This window comes from Oncorhynchus tshawytscha, linkage group LG14 (assembly GCF_018296145.1).
Source record: "Oncorhynchus tshawytscha isolate Ot180627B linkage group LG14, Otsh_v2.0, whole genome shotgun sequence".
NCBI lineage: Eukaryota > Metazoa > Chordata > Actinopteri > Salmoniformes > Salmonidae > Oncorhynchus > Oncorhynchus tshawytscha.
In genome coordinates, this window is record NC_056442.1 from 52,256,075 (window position 1) to 52,273,574 (window position 17,500).

The following is a 17,500-nucleotide window of genomic DNA, read 5'->3' on the forward strand; positions in this document are numbered from 1 at the left end:
GGGAACTCAGTATCCAGTCTCTATCTCTGCTTCCACAGAGGGAACTCAGTATCCAGTCTCTATCTCTGCCTCCACAGAGAGAACTCAGTATCCAGTCTCTCTCTGCCTCCACAGAGGGAACTCAGTATCCAGTCTCTCTCTCTGCCTCCACAGAGGGAACCCAGTATCCAGTCTCTCTCTCTGCCTCCACAGAGGGAACTCAGTATCGAGTCTCTATCTGTGCCTCCACAGAGGGAACTCAGTATCCAGTCTCTATCTGTGCCTCCACAGAGGGAACTCAGTATCCAGTCTCTATCTGTGCCTCCACAGAGGGAACTCAGTATCCAGTCTCTATCTGTGCCTCCACAGAGGGAATTCAGTATCCAGTCTCTATCTGTGCCTCCACAGAGGGAACTCAGTATCCAGTCTCTATCTGTGCCTCCACAGAGGGAACTCAGTATCCAGTCTCTATCTGTGCCTCCACTCAAATTAACTCTGGGACTCTCTGGGATCTAATGCATCATTTTTTATCTCTGTCTCTCTCTCTCTTTCTCTCCCGGTACAGTATAAGTTGAATGGCTATGGTGTGCATCCCTTTTATATGGGTCTAGAGACGACCGCCGATGCTCATGGGGTACTACTGCTGAACAGCAACGCTATGGGTGAGGACAACGCACACATTCACACACACACTTTATGTGCCTGGCCATATGCACACAGTCATATTCATCTATGTATATTTATGTGAATTTGTGAGGACTTTTTAGCATATGTCCTTCTGACAGAATGTACAGTATATAACTTACATCATTCGAGACAATTCTGCATAGCACACACTGAAAAGAGTCACATGCTTCTCTCCTTCTGGACCAGACTGAATAAAGAACTTTGCTGAAGAACCTTCTGTATCCAGGCATGAAACAACACTGGTGTCATTTCAGCTGCAGGTGTTCCGATAGGATATAGGACAATTTCAGTCCTTCGGCTAAGACTGTCTGCGAAATGACTGAAATGTAAATGTTAAATGTAATGGTACTCAAATTAAATAAAAATGTATTGGTCGCATGAACATATTTAGCAGATGTTATCGGTCACATAAACACATACAGTGGGGAGAACAAGTATTTGATACACTGCCGATTTTGCAGATTTTCCTACTTAAAGCATGTAGAGGTCTGTATTTTTTTAATCATAGGTACACTTCAGCCGTGAGAGACGGAATCTAAAACAAAAATCCAGAAAATCACATTGTATGATTTTAAAGTAATTAATTTGCATTTTATTGCATGACATAAGTATTTGATGCATCAGAAAAGCAGAACTAAATATTTGGTACAGAAACCTTTGTTTGCAATTACAGAGATCATAGGTTTCCTGTAGTTCTTGACCAGGTTTGCACACACTGCAGCAGACCCACTCCTCCATACAGACCTTCTCCAGATCCTTCAGGTTTCGGGGCTGTCGCTGGGCAATACGGACTTTCAACTCCCTCCAAAGATTTTCTATTGGGTTCAGGTCTGGAGACTGGCTAGGCCACTCCAGGACCTTGAGATGCTTCTTACGGAGCCACTCCTTAGTTGCCCTGGCTGTGTGTTTCGGGTCGTTGTCATGCTGGAAGACCCAGCCACGACCCATCTTCAATGCTCTTACTGAGGGAAGGAGGTTGTTGGCCAAGATCTCGCGATACATGGCCTGATCCATCCTCCCCCCAATACGGTGCAGTCGTCCTGACCCTTTGCAGAAGATCATCCCCAAAGAATGATGTTTCCACCTCCATTCTTCACAGTTGGGATGGTGTTCTTAGGGTTGTACTCATCCTTCTTCCTCCTCCAAACACGGCGAGTGGAGTTTAGTCCAAAAAGCTCTATTTTGGTCTCATCAGACCACATGACCTTCTCCCATTCCTCCTCTGGATCATCCAGATGGTCAATGGCAAACTTTAGATGGGCCTGGACATGTGCTGGCTTGAGCAGGGGGACCTTGCGTGCGCTGCAGGACTTTAATCCATGACGGCATAGTGTTTTAATGGTTTTCTTTGAGACTGTGGTCCCAGCTCTCTTCAGGTCATTGACCAGGTCCTGCCGTGTAGTTCTGGGCTGATCCCTCACCTTCCTCATGATCATTGATGCCCCACGAGGTGAGATCTTGCATGGAGCCCCAGACCGAGGGTGATTGACCGTCATTTTGAACTTCTTCCATTTTCTAATAATTGCGCCAACAGTTGTTGCCTTCTCACCAAGCTGCTTGCCTATTGTCCTGTAGCGCATCCCAGCCTTGTGCAGGTCTACAATTGTATCCCTGATGTCCTAACACAGGTCTCTAGTCTTGGCCATTGTGGAGAGGTTGGAGTCTGTTTTATTGAGCGTGTGGACAGGTGTCTTTTATACAGGTAACGAGTTCAAACAGGTGCAGTTAATACTGGTAATGAGTGGAGAACAGGAGGGATTTTTAAAGAAAAACTAACAGGTCTGTGAGAGACGGAATTCTTACTGGTTGGTAGGTGATCAAATACTTATGTCATGCAATAAAATGCAAATTAATTACTTTAAAATCACACAATGTGATTTTCTGGATATTTTTGTTTTAGATTCCATCTCTCACAGTTGAAGTGTACCTATGATAAAAATGACAGACCTCTACATGCTTTGTAAGTAGGAAAACCTGCAAAAGCAAAATCGGCAGTGTATCAAATACTTGTTCTCCTCACTGTATTAAGCAGATGTTATTGCGGGTGTTTCTCAAAATGCTTGTGTTCCTAGATCCAACAGTGCAGTAATAACTAACAATACACAAGAAAACAAACAAATCTAACAGTAAAATAATGGAATTAAGAAATATAGACATTTTAGGACGAGCAATGTCAGAATCCAGAGTATACATACAGTGCATTTAGAAAATATTCAGACCCCTTCACTTTTGCCACATTATGTTACGTTACAGCTTTATACTAAATTGATTAAATAGTTTTATTATACATCAATCTACACACAGTTCCTCATAGTTTTTTCCTCTTCCGTAGTGTTTTCCTCGGATTGGCTTTGTTCAAGTCTCCAGCTACAATACATTCAACTTCAGGATATATGAGGTTTACAGGATGATTACAGTTTGCACAAGGTCCAGTGTAGTTCCTTGTCGTGGTATCGGCTTGAGGGGGAATATACACAGCTGTGACGATGACCGAAGATAATTCTTGCGGGAGGTAATGCGGACGGCATTTTATTGTGATGTATTCTAGGTCGATTGAACAAGTTCCATCTGGCTGTATTTAATTATGCAAAAAAAAACGTTCTGGGCTAATAATGTGATAGATAACACAACAACAACGATGAAAAATACTGCAAAATTGCTTAGAAGCTACAAACAGAGCTGCCATGTCTATCTGCACCATTTTGTTAATTATTGTAGTCCCTAGGTATCACACTGGATGCTGATACAACAGTAATCATAGTGTACCAGATTATGAGTGTTCTTGGTATGGTTGATACCAAACCCGTATGCACTGAAAGCCCTGCTATGACTTAGAGCAGAGAGAGAGAGAGAGAGAGAGAGAGAGAGAGAGAGAGAGAGAGAGAGAGAGAGAGAGAGAGAGAGAGAGAGAGAGAGAGAGAGAGAGAGAGAGAGAGAGAGAGAGAGAGAGAGAGAGAGAGAGAGAGAGAGAGAGAGAGAGAGAGAGAGAGAGAGAGAGAGAGAGAGAGAGAGAGAGAGAGAGAGAGAGAGAGAGAGAGAGAGAGAGAGAGAGAGAGAGAGAGAGAGAGAGAGAGAGAGAGAGAGAGAGAGAGAGAGAGAGAGAGAGAGAGAGAGAGAGAGAGAGAGAGAGAGAGAGAGAGAGAGAGAGAGAGAGAGAGAGAGAGAGAGAGAGAGAGAGAGAGAGAGAGAGAGAGAGAGAGACATTTAGTGTCACAGAACACCCCACCCCCCATCCATCTCTCTCTCTTAGTTGTTATCTCTGTATTGGCATTGGAATGTGACTTCAGATCTTTCGGAGCATTAGCAGTCTCTGCCTCCCTCTAACACACCCACTCATTTCCCCTTCTCTCCCTCTCTCTTTCTCTCTCTCTCTCTCTGTTCATAGGAGTAACAACATGAATTTGGTCAGTGTCAGTGGTGGATAAGGAGAGAGGAGGGATGTTCAGTGGTTGAGACAGACCATCAGATGCAGGAAATCAGCCAAAATAAAAAGAAAAGGATAATTATTTTTAATGTACACTCACTCAGCTGTGTCCCACAAGTAATACAACTACCTGTTAGAACATATAGTCTTATCTCAAATGTTTTAGTATAATTTAAAAAAATATTCCAAACAACAATGCATTGGCAGGGCAATTCAAGCAAAGCCAATATGCGGTGATATTGTACTGGTACTACGGTACTGTTTTTAATAGGTTATGTTTAAAAAGAATTCTGATCTCAGCTGATTTTGACTCAGAAAAGATTGGTGACCACTCTCATAGGAGAACCCTTTTTGGTTCTACTACAATCTTGTTTGGTTCCAGGTAGAACCCTTTTGGGTTCCATGTAGATTCCTTTCCACAGAGGGTTCTACCTGGAACCAAAATGGTCCTTCAAAGAGTTATCCTATGGAGACTGCTGAAGAACCCTTTTAAGTTCTGGATAGCACCTAACTACAGCTCAAAACACCCTCTTTCTACAGATGTAGTATCTTAATTTGAGCCAGTTTGCTACAGAAGGGAAATAATCATTCAGCAACCGGAAACAACAGGCCTACTACTGTTGTGTCAGCTGCAAATTTAATGATGGTGTTGGAGTCTGCCTGGTCGTGCAGTCATGAGTGAACAGGGAGTACAGGAGGGGACTGAGCACGCAACCATGAGGGGCCCCTGTGTTGAGGATCAGCGTGGCTGGGGGCGGCCCTTCAGGAAGTCCAGGATCCAGTTGCAGAGGGAGGTGTTTAGTTCCAGGGTCCTTAGCTTTGAGGGTACTATGGTGTTGAACGCTGAGCTGTAGTTAATGAATAGCATTCTCACATAGGTGTTCCTTTTGTCCAGGTGGGAAAGGATAGTGTGGAGTGCAATAGAGATTGCATCATCTGTGGATCTATTGGGGCGGTATGCAAATTGGAGTGGGTCCAGGGTTTCTGGGATAATGGTGCTGATGTGAGCCTTGAACAGCCTTTCAAAGCACTTCATGGCTACAGACGTGAGTGCTACGGGTCAGTAGTCATTTTGGCAGGTTACCATAGTGTTCTTGGGCACAGGCACTATGGTGGTCTGCTTAAAACATGTTGGCATTACAGACTCGGTCAGGGAGAGGTTCGGAGAGCATGATCACACAGTCTTCCAGAACAGCTGGTGCACTCATGCATGTTTCAGTGTTATTTGCCTCGAAGCAAGCATAGAAGTAGTTTAGCTTGTCTGGTAGGCTTGTGTCACCGGGCAGCTCTCGGCTGTGCTTCCCTTTGTAGTCTGTAATGTTTCAGTGTTATTTGCCTGTTTGATGGTTCTTTGGAGGGCATAGCGGGATTTCTTATATGCTTCCTTCCGGGTTAGAGTCCCGCTCCTTGAATCCATCAGCTCTAGCCTTTAGCTCAGTGAGGATGCTGCCTGTAATCCATGGCTTCTGATTGGGGTATGTACGTACGGTCACTGTGGGGACGACATCATCGATGCACTTATTGATGAAGCCAATGACTGCTGTGGTGTACTCCTCAATGTCATCGGAGGAATCCCCGAAACATATTCCAGTCTGTGATAGCAAAACAGTCCTGTAGCTTAGGATCTGCTTCATCTGACCACTTTTTTCTTGATCTCGTCACGGGTGCTTCCTGCTTAAATTTTTGCTTGTAATCAGGAATCAGGAGGATATAATTATGGTCAGATTTGCCAAATTGAGGGCGAGGGAGAGCTTTGTATGGGTCTCTGTGTGCGGAGTATAGGTGGTCCAGAGATATTTTTCCTCTGGTTGCTCATTTAACATGCTGATAGAAATTTGGTAAAATGGAATTAAGTGTCCCTGCATTAAAGTCCCCGGCTACTAGGAGCGCCACCTCTGGGTGAGCATTTTCTTGTTCGCTTATGGCGGAATACAGCTCATTCAATGCTGTCTTAGTACCAGCCTCTGACTGTGGTGGTTTGTAAACAGCTACGAAAAATACAGATGAAAACTCTCTAGGTAGATTGTGTGGTCTACAGCTTACCATGAGATAGTCTACCTTCCTTAGATATCGTGCACCAGCTGTTATTTACAAAAATACACAGTCCGCCACCCCTTGTCTTACCAGACGCCGCTGTTCTATCCTGCCGGTATAACGTGTAACCAGCCAGCTGTATGTTGATAGTGTCGTCGTTCAGCCACGACTCCGTGAAGCATAAGATGTTACAGTTTTTAATGTCCTGCTGGTAGTTTAATCTTACGAGTAGCGTGTCAATTTTATTCTCCAAAGATTGCGCGTTTGCTAGCAGAATGGAAGGCAGTGGGGGTTTATTCGATAGCCTGCAAATTCTCAGAAGGCAGCCCCGCCCTTTGGCCCCTGTTTCTCCGCCTCCTCTTCACGCAAATGACAGGGATTTGGGCCTGTTCCCGAGAAAGCAGTATATCCTTCGCATCGGGCTCATCAGAGTCGAGAAAGGAAAAAACATATTCTGCCAGTCCGTAGTGAGTAATCGCGGTCCTGATGTCCAGAAGTTATTCTCGGTCATAAGAGACGGTAGTAGCAACATTATGTACAAAATAAGTAAAAAAACAAGTTACAATCAACACAAATAAACGAACAAAAAAAGCACACTAGGTTGGGTACACGTAAAACATCTGCCTTCCTCTCCGGCGCCATCTTACTCAAGCACCCTTTTCTAACTCCAGCTCAAACATACCCTTTCTACGTACAGTGTGTCTCCTTTGTTTTGTTTCATTTCAAGGACATACTGGCATCATGTAATATAAATTGAAAAATGGTCCTTTGTTGACCTTAGAGGAATATATATAAATATTTACATTCACTGACCTTTAACCTTTGACACTAGATGTGACCTTCCAGCCGACCCCTGCCCTGACCTATCGTACCCTGGGGGGCATCCTGGACTTCTACATTGTGATGGGACCCACTCCAGAACTGGTGGTGGAGGAGTATACTGCCGTAAGTCTCTCTCTCTGTGTGTGTGTGTTGTGTTTTGTCTGGCTCTGTGCACCTCCTGATGGACTACAGCAGCTGCGACTTTTACGCTTCATTGCTCCCTCATCTAGCCAATCTAAACACACAAACACACACACACACACACACACACACACACACACACACACACATGCAACTTCAGACAGTGCACGATAAAGCACATAATCAACAACTTGTTTAAGACATATCTCAGCCAAAAGTAAACTTTCATAACTGGTTTCAATTCCTTGTTCATTCCCTTCAGCTGATTGGACGTCCCGTGCTCCCTGCCTATTGGTCCCTTGGGTTCCAGCTCTGTCGCTATGGATACGCCAATGACACAGAGATAGCAGACCTCTACAGAGAAATGAGAGCAGCAGGAATACCCTACGTAAGCACCGTTAAATTATACTCTTCAAACAAGTGCCCTTACTCATCACCCTAGAACACCATTTGTTATCATTAATAGCTTTTTGTTACTCTACGTACATTAAACTCAAGTACCCTTACTTTACACCCTACAATACTTTCTACCTATATTAAACCATCTTCTTTCTGTTTAAGCATCCTCATCTCCAGCGCCCTTGTCAGCAACAGTCATTTCCCAGGCCCCTAACCCATACCCTCGACCTCCTGTAGGATGTGCAGTATGCAGAACATAGACTGACCCATACCCTCGACCTCCTGTAGGATGTGCAGTATGCAGAACATAGACTGACCCATACCCTCGACCTCCTGTAGGATGTGCAGTATGCAGAACATAGACTGACCCATACCCTCGACCTCCTGTAGGATGTGCAGTATGCAGAACATAGACTGACCCATACCCTCGACCTCCTGTAGGATGTGCAGTATGCAGAACATAGACTGACCCATACCCTCGACCTCCTGTAGGATGTGCAGTATGCAGAACATAGACTGACCCATACCCTCGACCTCCTGTAGGATGTGCAGTATGCAGAACATAGACTGACCCATACCCTCGACCTCCTGTAGGATGTGCAGTATGCAGAACATAGACTAACCCATACCCTCGACCTCCTGTAGGATGTGCAGTATGCAGAACATAGACTAACCCATACCCTCGACCTCCTGTAGGATGTGCAGTATGCAGACGTAGACTAACCCATACCCTCGACCTCCTGTAGGATGTGCAGTATGCAGATGTAGACTAACCCATACCCTTGACCTCCTGTAGGATGTGCAGTATGCAGAACATAGACTAACCCATACCCTCGACCTCCTGTAGGATGTGCAGTATGCAGAACATAGACTAACCCATACCCTCGACCTCCTGTAGGATGTGCAGTATGCAGACATAGACTACATGGAGCGCCAGCTGGACTTTGTTCTGGATAGCCAGTTCCAGGGTCTACCAGCCCTGGTGGACCACATGAGAGGAGAGGGCATGAGATTCATCTTCATACTGGTACATTATGGAATACGAAACATATTAACGATCACATTTAAAACAGTAATAAGGGCCTGATGTATTTTCTGACAATGTTTTTTTGAATGCGTGTTTGTGTATGCGTGCAGGACCCTGCCATCGCTGCCAACGAGACAACGCCCTACACTGCCTTTGACCGTGGTGTAGAAGAAGACGTATTCATCAAATGGCCCAAGGACCTCAGCAATGACATCGTCTGGGGGAAGGTAAGGAGAGATGGAGAGGGAGGGTGGCATAAAGAGAGAGGGGGAGGGAGGGTGGCAAAAAGAGAGAGGGGGAGGGAGGGTGGCATAAAGAGAGAGGGGGAGGGAGGGTGGCATAAAGAGAGAGGGGGAGGGAGGGTGGCATAAAGAGAGAGAGGGGGAGGGAGGGTGGCATAAAGAGAGAGGGGGAGGGAGGGTGGCATAAAGAGAGAGGGGGAGGGAGGGTGGCATAAAGAGAGAGAGGGGGAGGGAGGGTGGCATAAAAGAGAGAGAGGGGGAGGGAGGGTGGCATAAAGAGAGAGAGGGGGAGGGAGGGTGGCATAAAGAGAGAGAGGGGGAGGGAGGGTGGCATAAAGAGAGAGGGGGGGGAGGGAGGGTGGCATAAAGAGAGAGGGGGGGGAGGGAGGGTGGCATAAAGAGAGAGGGGGAGGGAGGGTGGCATAAAGAGAGAGTGGGGGAGGGAGGGTGGCATAAAGAGAGAGTGGGGGAGGGAGGGTGGCATAAAGAGAGAGGGGGGGTGGGTTGAGTTGACGATTAAACTGACGGACAACAATAAATATTCAAGTTTTTTAACTACCAGTTCGAAATGGAATAAAATAAAGAAGAAAGAATAAGTGAGACAGAGAGGAAGTAGTTAGATGGAGGTCTGAGTCTGACATCACATTCATTACGCTGTTGTGCTCATCCGGCTTTCTATTCTCTATTATTAATTAATGCTAATTATCTCTATCAAACTTCACTTTCTCTCTATTCAACTCTACTAATTATCTCTATCAAACTTCACATTCTCTCTATTCAACTCTAATAATTGTCTCTATCAAACTTCACATTCTCTCTATTCAACTCTACCAATTGACTCTATTCAACTCTACTAATTGACTCTATTCAACTCTACTAAATTGACTCTATTCAACTCTACTAATTGACTGTATTCAACTCTACTAATTGACTCTATTCAACTGTACTAATTATCTATATTCAACTATACTATTTAACTCTACTCAACTCTACTAATTGACTCTATTCAACTACTAAAGTTGTCTTTTCTATCTGTTGTAGGTATGGCCTGACTTCCCTGGTGTTGTAGTCAATGAGTCTGTAGACTGGGACACGCAAGTAGAGGTATGTCTCACTTCCTGTTAACACATCAACTGTCCAATCACAGAGCCTGACACACTTCCTGTTTTACAGGCCAATTACTGACATGTCTTAATGTTTTTTTGGTCATGTGTTCTCTGGCCACTCCCAGATCTATAGGTCCTATGCGGCATTCCCAGACTTCTTCATGAATCGTACAGCAACGTGGTGGCATAGGGAGATTTCAGATTTCTACAATAAAATCATGAAATTTGATGGACTCTGGATCGTGAGTGATATCATACCACTGAGCACGCACGCACAAACACACGCACACACACACACACACACACACACACACACACTCTGTGCTTTACCTTGAGTGTGATTGTGTGTTTAGGACATGAACGAACCATCCAGCTTTGTCCATGGAACAGTTGGAGAGAAGTGTCTGGGTCCCTCTGTCTACGACAACCCCCCATACATGCCACGTAAGAACACTCACACCTGTATCAAGACACACACCTGTATCAATATACTTACAGTTAGCTTAATGTACAAGTATGGTGAGGACACTAGTCTATCACAGGGTTTTACCCCCAATCTCCTAATGCTTAGTGCTAAGCATCATGTCTATTTTCCCAGTCCTTGGTATGACTAGGCTATAGGGATCAAACTCCCAACCTTCCAATCTCAGGGTGGACACTAACCACAATGCCACTGAGTTGGGTCATAACTAGGGCTGTTGAGGTGACCATATTATCGCCACAGTAACAGTCACGAGTCATGACAGCAGTCAAATTCCCCAAGATTGTTTAGTCACAGTATTTAGGCTTCTCCAAGCTCTGATAGTGCTGCTAGTCATTTTTTATTTTTTACCTTTATTTAAAGTCAGTTAAGAACAAATTCGTATTTTCTATTACTGCCTAGGAACAGTGGGTTAACTGCCTGTTCAGGGGCAGAACGACAGATGTGTACCTTGTCAGCTCGGGGGTTTGAACTTGCAGCCTTCCGGTTACTAGTCCAACGCTCTAACCACTAGGCTACCCTGCCACCCCATTAGTAGCCTAGCAAACGTGCTAACTGCCTGGTACTCAGCACTATATTGTCCCTCTAATCACTCTGACGTCATTGCAAACGTAATTGAAAATCGAATCAACCATGAGAGCTCATGTTGCGCAAAATTTCTATGGGCTACAACAGGAGTACAGCCTACCTGGCTGGCATGAACATTAACCATGGGAAAAGCATCCTGCGGTTGCTATTTAAATGCACAGATTACTGTTTGGAGACAGGATGATACTTGTCCATTCCAAATCAAAACAAAGTTGACATATATATTATTTAGTATATGTAAATCCAGTATTGTCTGATGGGTGACAATATTAGCCTATCATTTGTGAATGATGTATTATCACTTGTGAATTATGCTTGTTCCAGTAAGGCACGAAACAGAGCACGCCTTTTTTTTGCGACTTTTTAAAATCATAGTCGCACACCTCATTTAACCTAGCTGTCACGTCCTGACCATAGAAAGCCTTTATTTTCTATGGTGGAGAAGGTCAGGGCGTGACTGGTAGGTGTTCTAGTTTATTATTTCTATGTGTAGTCTAGTTTTTGTATTTCGATGTTGGCCTGGTATGATTCCCAATCAGAGGCAGCTGCATATCGTTGTCTCTGATTGAGGATCATATTTAGGTAGCCTTTTTACCACCTGTTTGTGGGATCTTGTTTTTGTATTGTTGCTTTTGAGCCCTACAAGGCTGTACGTTCATTTGTTTGTTTCTCTTTATTGTTTTGTTGCTGGTTCACATTTAATATAAATATGATGAACCCAAATCACGCTGCGCCTTGGTCTACCCATTATGACAATCGTTACACTAGCCCGTAGGCCTATATGTTTTAATAAGGTTTGTATCACAATTAAAGTGGCCACATAACTTCAGTCTGCTTTACAACAGGTGTAGAGCCTAACTGGCATACATAAGCAGGCAGTGATTTTCAAGTTTGGGGAAGTACATTTTCACCATAAAAACGCACCTTTATAATAAATGAATTACATACATAATTAGTTTTGTGATCACTTTCGAAAATGGTGTTTTCCCATTAATTGTTTTTGGATCATTCACACTACTGCCATGTGTGCATTGCTGCGCTTATAATGTGAAGAAATAGCCTAACATTTGATCAACATTCTACTCTCAACATTCTGATCTGCTGTGTCAGCCTCATTGTGTAAGAAATCATTTTTTGATGCTAGTGGTTGTATTCATTTGGGATCTATCGCATCCCACAACTGTCCCAGACTATTTTTGGAATATTTATTTCTCGCACAGAATAGAATAGGTCAACTTTTGTACTATGGGGGATAGTAGATTGACACAGGCTAGTTCTCTTGTTGTTCTTTAGGCTTTTTTGGTTGACTTAAATGTGGACAGTACTTGCAATATCTTCAATATGCACCTCGGAATTGGATCAGGAGCCCAATGTGTCTTTCTTCACTTGTAGCCTGTGATAAAGACCCAATCACGTGACAGGCATTGGCTAATAAGAATTTAGCTATCTGAGAGAGCCATGTGAGTGAGCGGTGTTTTGAAGCAGGTAGCCGAAATAAGGGGAATTATAATTATTATATTCAGCCCGAGGGCACAACGGCCACTGGCCGCAAAAGCCATGTATTTTATTAGGGGGCATAACGGCCACACAAAGACATGTATTTTATTAGGGGGCATAACGGCCACACAAAGACATGTATTTTATTAGGGGGCATAACGGCCACACAAAGACATGTATTTTATTAGGGGGCATAACGGCCACACAAAGACATGTATTTTATTAGGGGGCATAACGGCCACACAAAGACATGTATTTTATTAGGGGGCATAACGGCCACACAAATTCGAGGCATTATCAAGTCCTTGTCAAATTGTGAATAAGAGACTGATGAAGTGTGTACAGCCTGCCAAAAACAACAAAGCAGAGCTTATGTCTTTCATGCGACCTTTTTGTATTGAAACCTGCAGCCTTAGAAACGTATTGAAACTGAAAACATATAGTTTGTATCACAATTAAAGTTGCATTAATAGCTCTAAATGAAGCGTATAGGAGGACCTGTTTCTTTGTTAACTGCTCAACACAGAATAGCCACATGGGCAACACTCCCTTAAATCCTTTGGAGAAAATATCCTTTCTATTTTATTCAGCTTTGTTCAATTGTATTCCTCATACCATGAAATAATATAAAATAATGCCACTGAATACTAAGAAAATCTTGTCTGCTAAATGAACTAGTGTATCCCACAGCCATATGGCATAGCCAGATCAGGACCTAACATAAGGACAACTCAGAGTATGTTATTATGCTCTTCTGAAATAGACTACATTTTCTTCATATGATACTTCTTTAGACCTCTCTAATATAGATCATTGATTCACTGGGATGGTTTAGGCTATATTACATGGATTTATTAGACTTTTTAAAATGTAGATGTTCCAAAGGTCTGCATCAGTGGCTTGTAGGCTGTGTGTGGAAGCCAGGAAATGCTAAATGGGTTTACGTTAATTAACGGTCAATTACCGTGAGGCCGGCAGCTGACAAGATGTCGTGAACGCCACAGCCCTAGTCACAACCACCTAAACCCGACTTTCTCCTTGCTATGTTCAGGACAGTAAGTATGTTGTGTGTGTGTCTCTCCAGCCCTGGAATCCAGCCACCGTGGTCTCAACCATAAGACTCTGTGCATGAACAGCCAACAGCACCTCAGTGATGGTACCCCGGTCAAACACTATGACGTACACAACCTGTATGGATGGTCTCACACCAAACCCACATACGAGTGAGTATGGACGCATCCTTTTTAGTGACCAATGCAACATTTTCAGCATCAGTCACTCTGTATCTAGTCACCCTGTATCTAGTCACTCTGTATCTAGTCACCCTGTATCTAGTCACCCTGTATCTAGTCACTCTGTATCTAGTCACTCTGTATCTAGTCACTCTGTATCTAGTCACTCTGTATCTAGTCACCCTGTATCTAGTCACTCTGTATCTAGTCACACTGTATCTATTCACCCTTTATCTAGTCACCCTGTATCTAGTCACTCTGTATCTAGTCACCCTGTATCTAGTCACTCTGTATCTAGTCACCCTGTATCTAGTCACTCTGTATCTAGTCACCCTGTATCTAGTCACTCTGTATCTAGTCACTCTGTATCTAGTCACTCTGTATCTAGTCACTCTGTATCTAGTCACTCTGTATCTAGTCACCCTGTATCTAGTCACTCTTTATCTAGTCACCCCGTATCTAGTCACTCTTTATGTCACTCATACTCCTATATAGTGAACTAGGTATATAGTCATACTCCTATATAGTGAACTAGGTATATAGCCATACTCCTATATAGTGAGCTAGGTATATAGCCATACTCCTATATAGTGAACTAGGTATATAGTCATACTCCTATATAGTGAACTAGGTATATAGTCATACTCCTATATAGTGAACTAGGTATATAGTCATACTCCTATATAGTGAACTAGGTATATAGTCATACTCCTATATAGTGAGCTAGGTATATAGTCATACTCCTATATAGTGAACTAGGTATATAGTCATACTCCTATATAGTGAGCTAGGTATATAGTCATACTCCTATATAGTGAACTAGGTATATAGTCATACTCCTATATAGTGAGCTAGGTATATAGCCATACTCCTATATAGTGAACTAGGTATATAGTCATACTCCTATATAGTGAACTAGGTATATAGTCATACTCCTATATAGTGAACTAGGTATATAGTCATACTCCTATATAGTGAACTAGGTATATAGTCATACTCCTATATAGTGAACTAGGTATATAGTCATTCTCCTATATAGTGAACTAGGTATATAGTCATACTCCTATATAGTGAACTAGGTATATAGTCACACTCCTATATAGTGAACTAGGTATATAGTCATACTCCTATATAGTGAACTAGGTATATAGCCATACTCCTATATAGTGAACTAGGTATATAGCCATACTCCTATATAGTGAACTAGGTATATAGTCATTCTCCTATATAGTGAACTAGGTATATAGTCATACTCCTATATAGTGAACTAGGTATATAGTCATACTCCTATATAGTGAACTAGGTATATAGTCATACTCCTATATAGTGAACTAGGTATATAGTCATTCTCCTATATAGTGAACTAGGTATATAGTCATTCTCCTATATAGTGAACTAGGTATATAGTCATTCTCCTATATAGTGAACCATTTACAGCAACTGAACTACTGAACTGAACTAACTACATTAGCAGCTCCAACCAATGGCCTTAAGTGCCTTTTCAAATCAAATCAAATGTTATTGGTCACATACACATATTTAGCAGATGTTATTGCGGGTGTGGTGAAATGCTTGTGTTCCTAGTTCCAACAGTTTAGTGGGTTCTAACAATTCATTAACAACACACACAAATCTAAAAGTAAAATAACGGAATTAAGAAATATATAAATATTAGGACGAGCGATGTGGGAGTGGCATTGACTAAATACAGTAGAATACATTAAATACATATGAAATGAGTAAAACAGGGTGTAAACAGACAATAGGTTGACCTGAGCTAGACTGTGAGCAGATATCTGACTTGTCCTCCCCCTTTCTCCAGCGCCTTGCTGAGTGTGACGGGCAAGCGAGGGATAGTGGTGACCAGGTCGACCTACCCCTCCAGTGGGAAGTGGGCTGGACACTGGCTGGGAGACAACAACTCCAGCTGGGATCAACTCTACAAGTCAATCATAGGTGTGTGTGTGTGTGTGTGTGTGTGTGTGTGTGTGTGTGTGTGTGTGTGTGTGTGTGTGTGTGTGTGTGTGTGTGTGTGTGTGTGTGTGTGTGTGTGTGTGTGTGTGTGTGCGTGTGTGTGTGTGCGTGTGTGTATTGACTGTTCTGTCTTTCTATTTAACAGGAATGATGGAGTTCAGTCTGTTTGGGTTTTCTTATGTAAGTGACTCTCCTCTCTGGCTCCTTTCTACATGGGAAATGGTGTTGATTTCATAACTGGTTTGTTTGTCGTATTCTTCTAAGTTGTTTTCACTATTTAAATATTGTTGAAGTAATGAAAGCTCTGTCTGCCCCCTCTGTCTCTGTCTGCCCCCTCTGTCTCTGTCTGCCCCCTCTGTCTCTGTCTGCCCCCTCTGTCTCTGTCTGCCCCCTCTGTCTTTGTCTTCTGTCTCTGTCTTCCCCCTCTGTCTCTGTCTGCCCCCTCTGTCTCTGTCTGCCCCCTCTGTCTTTGTCTTCCCCCTCTGTCTCTGTCTTCCCCCTCTGTCTCTGTCTTCCCCCTCTGTCTCTGTCTGCCCCCTCTGTCTCTGTCTGCCCCCTCTGTCTCTGTCTGCCCCCTCTGTCTCTGTCTGCCCCCTCTGTCTCTGTCTGCCCCCTCTGTCTCTGTCTTCCCCCTCTGTCTTTGTCTCCCCCTCTGTCTCTGTCTGCCCCCTCTGTCTCTGTCTGCCCCCTCTGTCTCTGTCTGCCCCCTCTGTCTCTGTCTGCCCCCTCTGTCTCTGTCTGCCCCCTCTGTCTCTGTCTGCCCCCTCTGTCTTTGTCTTCTGTCTCTGTCTTCCCCCTCTGTCTCTGTCTGCCCCCTCTGTCTCTGTCTGCCCCCTCTGTCTTTGTCTTCCCCCTCTGTCTCTGTCTTCCCCCTCTGTCTCTGTCTGCCCCCTCTGTCTCTGTCTTCCTCCTCTGTCTCTCTCTCTTTCTGTCTCTCTCTCTCTCGGTCCCCTCTGTCTCTGTCTGCCCCCTCTGTCTCTGTCTTCCCCCTCTGTCTCTGTCTTCCCCCTCTGTCTCTGTCTGTCCCCTCTGTCTCTGTCTTCCTCCTCTGTCTCTCTCTCTTTCTGTCTCTCTCTCTCTGGTCCCCTCTGTCTCTGTCTTCCCCCCCCTCTGTCTCTGTCTTCCCCCTCTGTCTCTCTCTCTTTCTGTCTCTCTCTCTGCCCTCTCGGTCACCCTCTGTCTCCGTCTACCTCCTCTGTCTCTGTCTTCCCCCTCTGTCTCTGTCTTCCCCCTCTGTCTCTGTCTGCCCCCTCTGTCTCTGTCTGCCCCCTCTGTCTCTGTCTGCCCCCTCTGTCTCTCTCTCTTTCTGTCTCTCTCTCTCTCCGTCCCCTCTGTCTCTGTCTGCCCCCTCTGTCTCTGTCTTCCCCCCCCTCTGTCTCTGTCTGCCCCCTCTGTCTCTGTCTGCCCCCTCTGTCTCCGTCTGCCTCCTCTGTCTCTGTCTGCCCCCTCTGTCTCTGTCTGCCCCCTCTGTCTCTGTCTTCCCCTCCCCCTCTGTCTCTGTCTGCCATCTCTGTCTCCATCTGCCTCCTCTGTCTCTGTCTTCCCCCTCTGTCTCTGTCTACCCCCTCTGTCTCTGTCTGTCCCCTCTGTCTCTGTCTGCCCCCTCTGTCTTTGTCTTCCCCCTCTGTCTCTGTCTTCCCCCTCTGTCTCTGTCTGCCCCCTCTGTCTCTGTCTGCCCCCTCTGTCTCTGTCTGCCCCCTCTGTCTCTGTCTGCCCCCTCTGTCTCTGTCTGCCCCCTCTGTCTCTGTCTTCCCCCTCTGTCTCTCTCTCTCTTTCTGTCTCTCTCTCTCTCGGTCCCCTCTGGCTCTGTCTGCCCCGTCTGTCTCTGTCATCTGTCCCCCTCTGTCTCTGTCTTCCCCCTCTGTCT

At 44.5% G+C, this 17,500-nt stretch overlaps 1 protein-coding gene across 1 annotated transcript in view; it reads left to right on the plus strand.

Annotated features, from left to right (window-relative positions):
• Positions 1 to 17,500, plus strand: part of si (sucrase-isomaltase (alpha-glucosidase)) — a 106,833-nt gene that overhangs the window by 65,535 nt on the left and 23,798 nt on the right. Inside the window, 11 exon segments of the mRNA XM_042296571.1 lie at positions 545 to 641; positions 6,957 to 7,069; positions 7,350 to 7,475; positions 8,385 to 8,513; positions 8,624 to 8,740; positions 9,797 to 9,859; positions 9,987 to 10,103; positions 10,215 to 10,305; positions 13,512 to 13,650; positions 15,482 to 15,615; positions 15,779 to 15,813. Coding sequence (XP_042152505.1) covers positions 545 to 641; positions 6,957 to 7,069; positions 7,350 to 7,475; positions 8,385 to 8,513; positions 8,624 to 8,740; positions 9,797 to 9,859; positions 9,987 to 10,103; positions 10,215 to 10,305; positions 13,512 to 13,650; positions 15,482 to 15,615; positions 15,779 to 15,813 — 1,161 coding nt within the window.